General features: G+C 39.7%; 1 protein-coding gene across 2 annotated transcripts in view; it reads left to right on the top strand.

The window, feature by feature from the left end:
- DNAJC13 (DnaJ heat shock protein family (Hsp40) member C13) overlaps window positions 1–10,505 on the top strand; it is a 130,245-nt gene extending 119,740 nt beyond the window's left edge. For both annotated transcript variants that reach the window (XM_032630187.1, XM_032630186.1), the window contains 3 exons: window positions 1,249–1,392; window positions 3,885–3,984; window positions 9,652–10,505. In XM_032630187.1, coding sequence (XP_032486078.1) covers window positions 1,249–1,392; window positions 3,885–3,984; window positions 9,652–9,758 — 351 coding nt within the window. In that variant the 3' untranslated portion in view covers window positions 9,759–10,505. The remainder of the gene's footprint in view (window positions 1–1,248; window positions 1,393–3,884; window positions 3,985–9,651) is intronic.

Raw genomic sequence — 10,505 nt, forward strand, 5'->3', positions numbered from 1 at the left:
TTTTCAAAGAGACTACCCATCTAATGAAAAGAAGACTTAGTGGGTACCAATGTTGTAGACACCAAGGGAACAAAAAAAACATATAATAAATTTAGAAGCCATTGAGAAAGTGATCTTTCTGAAATACAACTCTTAAAAGTGTAACTCATTCTTCACTTAAAAATCCTTCAGTGGTTTCCCATTACCTGCCAGATGACAAAGTGACATTTGACATCCTTAGCCTGAATACAAGGCCCTTGCATCCTTATTATCTGGCCCTCCTATTTCCCAGCCCCTTTTCCTCTCACATCTTCTCTCCCCATCCACCCCCACTTCCATCCCTGTTCCTTGTTCAGTCAGGTTAGAAGTACTGAGTACATTTCAAGGAGATAATTGGATGCTCTGAGGTTCAAACTTATAATTGGCTAGGAGGGTTGTTGTATTGGAAAGAACATGAGTTAGTTCTACCACTTGATGGCTCTGTGACCTCAGGCATGATATTTACCCTTACAGTACTCAGATTACTCATCTGTAAAATAAAGTTATGACTTCTCACAGGGTTGTTCCAAGAATAATATCTGTAAAAAAGAGGTAGACTGACTTAGTTACTTCCACCTCTTTCCTTTGAATCTCAGAGTGGGCAGTGAAAATTGTGTGGTAGCAGAGTATTATTTAGCTTTTATTAGGCTGATAGAAAATGTATGGTGAATGCAAAGGTTGATGTTTTAAGAAAATGTGAAAAAAAACTAATATACTGCCAATATTGTTGCCCATCAGTACATGTCCTTAGAGGAAGCAGACCAGTATACTCGCTGAAGCTCAGGTTCTGTACTTTATAGGTCCAGACACAGATTCCATTACTGTCTAGCTCTGTGACTGTCAACATATTTTACCCTCCATGCGTTGATTTTTCCATCGGCAGTATTATAGTTATGCCTACATCATTAGGTTTTGGGAGGATTAAGTAAAATAATCAGCATATAGCATTTAAAATAGTTGATGGAACAGAATAAAATCTCATTAAGTAAAAATGTCATTATTATTAGATACCCTCACCCCCAAAATTCTGCATCTGGCATTAAAATAAAATAAAGCAGAGTGTCCTCTTCCAGATACGGTTCTGGGGGTGAAATTATTTCCTCAGTGGATGGCTTACATTTTTTAAAGCGTATATATTTGTGTTTGTGTCTATCTATATATATATATAGACACACAGACACATATATACACACATGTACACACATATGTATACTTAATATTATCTTCTAGGCCCTGAAAGCAGATTTGGTCCCATACCTCTTAAAATTACTTGAAGGCATTGGCCTTGAAAATCTGGACAGCCCAGCAGCCACAAAGGCTCAGATTGTTAAAGCTCTCAAGGCAATGACTCGAAGCCTGCAGCATGGAGAACAGGTGAGTCTACATAGAGGTAACTTTGATCTGCCAATTACAAGGCATTTTCAAAGCCAGGTGTCTTGGCCTTTGGTGATCTATGCACCTCAGCTCAGGTTCCACCTACAGGTGTGGTTCTTGACCGTAACTGGAGCAGATCCCAAGACCAGGGATGGACTAGCATAGCTGCCTCATAAAGCACAAACTATATACTCAAATAGTCACTGGGAGGATTCTTTCTCTGGATAGTGGTAACATGTTGCACATTCTTCAGCATAGAAGAATACTGAGCATTTAGTTGCCGGTTAAGATTAACTTTCAGTTCTAGGAGTTACTGTGGAGTAGTGATAACCGCATTCATTAACCATCCCATAATACCATTTTAAAAGATACAGAACATCATTTTAGTTTCATCTCCTTCCGTTACTAGCACTTACAAAGTGTTGGCTTCCTTTTTGTTGTAACTTAGATTCTATTAATGTGTTTCAGCCGCATGCATATGCTGAGTTCAAACCAGTTCAGTAATTTAATTTTCCTCATTGGTTTTATTCTTAATGTTGCTTCTGAGGAGTTCCTTATTCAGTATTATTATATAGCCCTATCTAGTAACGCTCTCTTTTTTTAAGGTGAGGTGAAATTTACACAACAAAATTAACCATTTTAAATTGAACAATTTACTGGTATTTAGTGCATTAACAATGTTGTATAACCACCACTTTATCTAGTTCCCAAAACTCTGTACCAATTAAGCAGTTATTTCCCATTTCTTCTTCCCCTCAGCTTCTGGCAGTCACCACTCTGTTTTCTAGGAATTCACCAATTCTGGACATTTCACATAAATGGAATCATACAATATGTGACCTTTTGTGTCTGGCTTCTGTCACTTAGCATGTTTTCAAGGTTAATCTGCGTTATAGTGTGTTTCAACACTTCATTCCTTTTTAAGGCTGAATAATGTTCCATTGTGTGTATATGCCACGATTTGTTTACCCATTCATCTGTTCATAGATGTTTGGACTATTTCTACCTACTAATGTTCTTCTGTAGGTTTAAATTGACTTAAAGCTCTCCTTTAGTGAATCCACTGTGTTTGTGTGTTCCAAATAAAGAAATATTTTTTATGCTGTTGTCCCTCCTAGCAGTATTATCATTTGAACTATTTAAGGTGATAATAAAGAAGAGAGACAGCATGTGCTGCCGCAGTTATTAACTATATGTTGAATAAAGTTACCTGTGGGTGTTCTGAATGCCAAGCAAAGGCACTCCTGTGTACCACGCACCGGCAGTTGTCCTCCCCTCCAGATTCCTGTTGATGACAATTAGCAGAGCAACCTTGACACCCACCTTCCACTCCCAAGGGAAGGAAAGAATTATGATAGTTTCCAAAATAGGAACTTTAGCACCTTCACAACTAATCACTTCCACCATTGCTTCTCCCCAAGGTTGGGACAAAGAGTCTTTTGGACTCACACAGTCCCCGTGTATATCTCTACTTTAATGCTTACCACTAAGTTATCTGGCATTGTCTGTCTCCCCTACTAAACTGTAGGCACTTCAGGGACAGAGAAAGTCTTTCTCATCTTTGTGTCCACTGTGCAACCCACATATGAGGTGCTCAATAAATATTTGATCTGAACTTTGATATGCGAAAGATATCCTCTACATTGGAATTTCCTAAACTTTGTTTTTTAATCTATGTCACAGAAAGAAACATGTCTTCCATCTTAGTCCAATACACATTTACACACATGTTATTTATACTCATATGTGTATATATATCACAGAACAATTTTGCCCACTTTACATGTGATACTCTGATGCTTTCTATATTAATCTATTTTATTTTCTCAAGCATGTTGAGCACAACTGTCTTAATAGATTTCTTAAACTCCTAACAGGTCACATCCATAGTATGAAAAAGTGCTTTAAATTGTAGCTTGAGGGACTTCCCTGGAGGTCCAGCAGTTAAGACGCCGCACTCCCAATGCACGGGGCCCAGATTTGATCCCTGGTCAGAGAACCCGAATGCCGCAACTAAGAGCCTTAATGCCACAATGAAGATCCCATGTGTCGCAACGAAGACCCGGTGCAGCCAAATAAATAAATAGATGTTAAAAAAAAAAAAAAAAAAAAAAGTTGTAGCTTGAGTTTTGCAGTAGCTCCTCCCCAAACCCCTTCCTCAGGAATACTTCATGAACCCACACCACACTGTCAGCCAGTTGTTACTATCACAAGAACATCTTCATGCCAAAATTACATACAAGTCAGTAAGTTCAAATAGTAGAGTCCAAGTTTAGAGGGAAGACTGATTTAGGGACTTCTTTGCATCTGGCTTAGTGAGATGTGCCTGGTGTAGAGTGTCTGATGAATGTGAGGTCTTGGTTCATCTTTGGTTCTTTCTTCAGGTGGCCTCTTCCTTTTGTCTTGGAAGTTTGCTTTTTCTCTTTAATTTCATCTACCAACATCTAGCACTTAGTTTGTTTAAGTTCAAAGAGTTTGTTTTACTTCCCTAGGTGAATGAAATCCTGTCTCGTTCTTCAGTCTGGAGTGCCTTCAAAGATCAGAAACATGACTTGTTTATTTCTGAGTCACAAACAGCAGGATACCTCACAGGTAAACCACACCAAATTCTCTTCCCTAAGACACATGGCAGAAGCCACTTGGACCTTTCTTTTGCCCTGTCTAGACTAAAAATGGCATTTAGAGGGTTTTCATAGGTTCCTAGCTACCTGTCTTGGAGATGCTGTGGGCATGCAGTGGACCTCTGGTTCTAGCCCAGACAGCATGCGAACTGCTGTGGTGTTGAATGTGTGCTGACTGCAACACGGACTCTGCTTAGTTTTGATCCAGTAAATCCATGGTGTCATATGTTGTATTTGGAGTATGGCTGTATTAAAATGTTTATCTTGAACATGTAACGAAAGAGTAGAGAAATATCTACTCAGAAATATCAGTATCAGAAACATGATAGCATCGTTCCATTCTGTCAGAATACTAGGTTGAAATGCCAAATATGCATACTCACACGCGAAATATTTTTTCTTTGAAGTTACCAGTGATTAATCTGAAGTTTTACTAAATATTTAGGGTTTATCTTTTTGTGGGAGGAAATATGTGGGTATCAAAGGAAAGGATGTTTTACTGCCTAGGGATCAGAAGATAAAACACTTCAGAAGCTTGGGACATTTGTCCATTTGACAGACTTATTTTAGTAAGTCTGAAAATGAAATATAGTCTTTGGTATAAAAGTTTTTAGTTTGAAATTAACCTTAGGAATATTAAGTGGTTCTTGCAGTCTGCCTGAAATTATAATATTTTTAAAAATGTCAGCCCTGCGTCCTCCTCTAACCAGAGATGATGTAGGTAAATTGAGAGAAAAAATTAATTACCCAGCGTTTCTCACACCAGTGTAACTGTTTTAATAATCTTGATCGCTAGTATAGAAATTTATAAATCCTGAAGACCAAATCTTAAATATTCAGAAGTGAGGACTTTGGAGAAAGTTTTACATGGTTTTAATTTTAGATGTGGTTGTGACATTACTGTTTTTTCCTCCACTGTGACCTGTTTAATATTAATCCACTAAAATTTATAATCAGACTTCTAGAGTTTATGAACATGTGGTACATGTGTGTACATTAAGAGTAGAGTGCCATGGGTTTCCCTTCTACCTTTCCCATCCCCTGCCCTATGATTTCTATGGAGAGAAATACCTAGAATATAGTCTTAGTCTCTTCCATATCTCTTTCAAATTCGGGGTAAAGCTGTAGCTTCTAAGTAGGGGTATGTTCTTATAGACACACTAAAAACTTTACCTCTTTAGACTCTTTTCCCAAAAAGTTTACAGAATACCACTTTTTCATGGTATTATATTCATTACTTTGTATATAAGAATGGTATGATTGGAAAATCTGCTGTATTTTTTCTGGCTGAGAGTAAACTTATTTAAAATTTTACCTTGAAGAATAGGAAGATGTAGATTACAAGCAGGGACAGGAAGCCCTCTTCTAATTCTTTTTGTTCTTGAGTGTACTTCACATTCACTGCATTCACTGACTTGACTGGATGGAATAAAAGACTGCAGGTGATCCTTGACGTACTAACAGCTGTGGGTCAAAAGGTCTGTCGTTAGAATACAGAAGAGAGAAGTATTTATCTTCAGAGACCTACAGTTCCTTTAGAAATCACTTGGTCCTCACCCCCACCCAGATTCCCTAATAACTATAGGAAAAGTTCAGGGAGCCAAAAGGTTTCTGTCTGTGCCTTTCCTTTTACTTGGATCCCTGGGGTGGCTTCTGAATGAGTTATGAGAAGCAGCTTTGATGGGCTGCAGAAGGTTAGGGAAATAAAAAGGCTGGGGTTTATAAATTTCTTCACATCCTTGGTCTGGCTCAGGGGGCAGCAAGTTGCATATAAAGCCATCGAGGGTAGGTGGTATAAATCCCAGCCTGGAAAGGGCCTGGAGTTTTACTGTGGCCATTCTGAAGGTCATTGTTGAAGCCCAAGGGCACATCAGTTGATGTGGGACAATCTGGACTAGCTCTGAGCTGTGTTGGCCCCCAAATTGTCCAGTTCTTAGCACATCATCAGTCTGGGATGTTCTTTTGTTGTGAAAGTACTACCGGTTGAACCGATGTATATTTATTGCTTGGGTTGCCAAATGTTTTCTATTTTGTGTTTGAGCTTTTCCATTGAATTGTGTGTCATTGTTTGATAAAAGGGGCTAGTACTTCTAATAATGATAAAATCCCGTTATGTGGAACTCCATGGAATGTATACAGTGTTGTGTTGAATTGGAATTTTAAATTTACCCCATCCTGCCTTCAGTCTTGAGAAGATTCAGTTTGTACCAGCCTCTGTCTAATCAATTTGCAAATGAAATAACGTGCTGTGAGAACATAAGTCGTCACCATCCTTTTCTTCCAATAAGTCGATTTTGTTTAGGAGATGGGGAGAGATGAGAGAAAGCTAATTACTATTTCAAAATAAGATGGGAATGACTAATCACATTTATAATTTTCTTCTTCTTGGCTGCTGAGCAAATGTCACTCAGTCACATGTTAAGGATTTGGGGTAAAAATTAAAATGTCCTAGGCAGGATTACTCAATGTTGATAAATTGGGATGAGACTGACCCTCTAGCCTGGCATTATTGTTTTGTTTTATGATAAATGTTCATCTAAAAGTGCCTCAATGGGACTTTACCCACGGTGCAGTTAAGCTGTAACTGCTCATTGTGTAGGGCCTTGGGTTACTTAGCCATTTATTTTGTTTTAGAAGAGCTTGGTGCTAACAAGCTCAAAGCCCTATAAAAATAATTTCAGCAGTGAAAATCCTCAGATTTCCTCACCTAGAAAATCAATAGAGAAAGAAGGAACAACAGGGAAAGAAAGAGTAGTGGGCCAAGGCAAAGATGCTTTTAGGAGCTAGAATTGGAGATGAAGAACTTTGTACTATATACTTATTTACTTCTATTTAATTAGAGGCATGTGAAATAGTTATCTTGTTTTCCTAAGGTCATCAAAGGGAGCAAGGGTGCATTTCTTGGGCCTCTCATCAAACTGGTCCATTAGTTCTTTGCAGAGTTGGTTTTTATTACCTTTTGGTTTTCTTTTTACACATGTCCAAGACTACACAGTGGGAGCCATGTTAAGAAAGATTCCCTAAGGTCAGTGTCGGTTTATTGTAGGACATTGCTGCTAAGACAGGGCTTCTTTTTTTTCCCCCCCACTGAGAATCCCATGTTCATTTTCACCAAAGGCCGTGCTCCTTCCACTACTCCATCATGGCAGCCAATTCCGTTCTGTGGGATTCTTGTTTTCACATCCCTCTTAAAGAGTCCAGCTGCCTTACACAGTGTGCCATGTGCCCCGTTTCTGGCAGCCCCTACTCTTTCCTGCCATGTTTCTCTGGAGAACACAGTGTCGTATCCTAGCAGACTGTAGCTTCCAGCCCCTAGAAACCAGACATGTCTGGAAGAGGCCAGGAGTGTGAGGGAGAGAGTATCTCAGACTTCATTTAGAGAAATACCAGGAATTGACTTGTCTTTCCTAAAGAGGCAAATGGTGGGGCTAGAATTTGGTCTCTTCTGAATAATCCTTCTAGGCCCATCATTCACAATTTAGATTTTAGCTCAGAGGTTCCTAAACTTTCTCAGTTCACAGTGCCTTACTATCTTAGTCTTTTTTTTTTTTTTTTTTTTTTTGCGCTACGCAGGCCTCTCACTGTTGTGGCCTCTCCCATTGCGGGGCACAGGCTCCGGACACGCAGGCTCAGCGGCCATGGCTCATGGGCCCAGCCACTCCGCGGCATGTGGGATCTTCCCGGACCCAGGCACGAACCCGTGTCCCCTGCATCGGCAGGTGGACTCTCAACCACTGCGCCACCAGGGAAGCCCTATCTTAGTCATTTTTTTTTTCTTCATCTACCCCTAAGCCAAAAGAAATGCTTAATAATTAAGTTTGTTAAGTAGTTATATCCAAACAACTTGCAAGTAGTTGTTTGTATGGTATCCAACAGATGTCACTTGTCTCTCAAATTTAAAATAGCCCATGTGAATTTGCCCCTGGGTGCCTCAGTGTGTAGTCTGAGAACCACATCCTTAGTCCTTTCTCTATATGTAGCATTCATGATTTGGTCTCATAATCTATTCATTTGATGTGAACTAAGTTGAGCCCACATCAGAAGTGCTCAGGAACTGTACCAATCTGGAGTGTTTAGGGGTTTATTCTTAAGGGTTGCATCCTTGGCGTGTGCCCTAGCAATCTTGCTGCTGCCTGAAGTTCAGAGTGGCAGGTTGGTGGGAAGTGATGTAACCGTGTGGTGCTATTGCTCTGAACCGCTGTCAGGGGGGTATGGTCTCTTTCCTGAGCAGTCTGTGGAAGGCCTGGTGTCCTGATTGGTGGAAAGCAGGGGTTGATAGATGCAGGCCCACCTTGCCTTAGAAAAGGGAAAATCCTTTTTCTAGGTTTTCTAAGTTCCCGGGCGCTCCAGGTGGCAAGCGGCACCTCACGTGAGCTGAGTTGTCTCTGGCCACTGTGTAACCACGTGCTGCATACACAGTGTCTGCTTTCTTCACGTCCTCAGTACAAATGTTCATGAGGTTAAAAACAAGATGAATCTGAATTGTCCCCCTTTTGTCCTGCTTCAGTCCCTGTTATACCTTAGCCTTCATCAAACTGCTCTGCTGTTTGCACTTCCTTATGACTTCCCTTGCTGCTTATGTTTCTTTTTTCCCCTCAGGTGTCTCTCCTTCCCTTCTAACTGGCAGCAGTCCCCTTCACCTCAGGAGCGGGCTTTAGATCCGCTCTGCCAGGCAGCTTGCTAACTTCTGTGTAGCTCTCTGAAGCAGGTAGAGAACCATTTTGCTAAATGCATGCCGCTTCCACTGCTTTTCTAGTCCTAACCCTTCAATGTTCCTTAGCTGTTTGCCTTGTTTCCTATGATCTCAGCTAAAAGTATTGTTCAATATGCAGTATTATGCTACAGTACGGTGTCTCTTGCAAGTACTCTGTACAGTTGTGCAGTGATTCTGAGGTGTAATTAAATGTCTCTGCAGTTCATGATAAACTAGAGGACTAAAGCCATTATATGCTCATAGGCCACATCTTCATAAATGCTGGCATAGATAGTGGCATTTTTGTGCACTAGAGATTGTTAGAATCAAGACATATAAAACTAAAATATTGATACCTTTTCCATAGCACTCTTATTTTTTCCTATGAGCGATGTCCAGAGCTTGCGTTTTCTTTCTCAGAGACCTTGGTGTAGCAACCCTTGTTCATTTGGTGTTACTTGTTATAGTAGCATTTCTTTGCACCAAATGAAAATAGGTTATCTCGAATGTGGATAGAAGTGTTTTTTGTTGGGAATTCATCATGTATGACTTTCGAATGGACTGACCCAAGTACAGAGTTTCTTTCCTCTGTTCCTATTTTTTCTCATTTGACATTAGCTATATCCTTCAGCGTCCAGGATTTTTTGAAAGATTGAACTTCCCAGATGTGAGAAGGGAAATTTTTTTCCATATTTCCACACCCGTGTTACTGTCCAGTATAAATTTTGAAATGATTTTTAACTTTGTCATATAGTAAAGGCAAACCATGAAAATGGTGCTGTGTAGCTGTTTTAAAGGTTTCGTTGTATGCTTAGGTAATCCTAATAGATTGTATCAGTTCCTTGTGATGGGGTGCTTGACCTGGTTCTGACATTTTTATAAAGGTCAGTGTTCTCACATGACTCTGCTCTTTAGAAGGTGTGTATTTTCCTTTCTCTCTTGCAGGACCTGGAGTTGCTGGCTACCTTACTGCAGGGACATCGTCATCAGTCATGTCTAACCTGCCGCCTCCCGTAGACCATGAGGCAGGCGACCTTGGCTATCAGACTTGAAACTTTCTTGAGAGACAATAAACGCTGAAAGGCCAGTGCCCCGTCCACATTCCTCCAGCTGATACGTTGAAGAAAACTCTTAACTGCCTTCCTCCTGGTTTCATGACAGTGTTATTCCTTTTTCTATAAGTATATTTTTATTTAGGAAAAAAGTCAGTGATTCTAATTGTATCACGTTATAAGAAAGCACTCTGTGGATCAACCTAAGCAGGTACACAAGAATTTTTTTTCTTGATGTATGTAAGCACATTTTGTTCCTTTATATCTGTTTACAAGACTGTGAATCAAAAAGACAAAACTTTCTTCCTAGTTTTTATAATGTTTTTTTGAACTAGTGTGGCTGTGGGGTTGAACTGCAGTCTACAGAAATTGGGAAATCTAAGTCACCCCTAAGAAGGGCATTTCCCTCTCCTGCATCGAGTCTGTGTGGCTGTTCTCCTACCGTCGAACACTATTAGGTTTTGTCCTTGCACCTGTTCGCTGGTATCCTCTCCTCAATTATTAACCTTCTGAGAGCTCACAGCATACGTCAGTATGTATAACTGGCTTTACCAAATTGAATGAAAAAGGAGTTGTGCAAAAAAATTTAAAAATGGATGTCAAGATGTTATGTAAGAGATTAGTGTAATTGTGAAATGTTCTATACATTATCAAATATATAAAGCTTTCTATATTGAATGTACATTATACAGATCATTCTTATGTGTACATAAAATTTTAAAAATAAAGGGAATTGACTGCTTTGTT

Source organism: Phocoena sinus, chromosome 4, assembly GCF_008692025.1.
Source record: "Phocoena sinus isolate mPhoSin1 chromosome 4, mPhoSin1.pri, whole genome shotgun sequence".
In the NCBI taxonomy this organism is placed as follows: Eukaryota; Metazoa; Chordata; class Mammalia; order Artiodactyla; family Phocoenidae; genus Phocoena; species Phocoena sinus.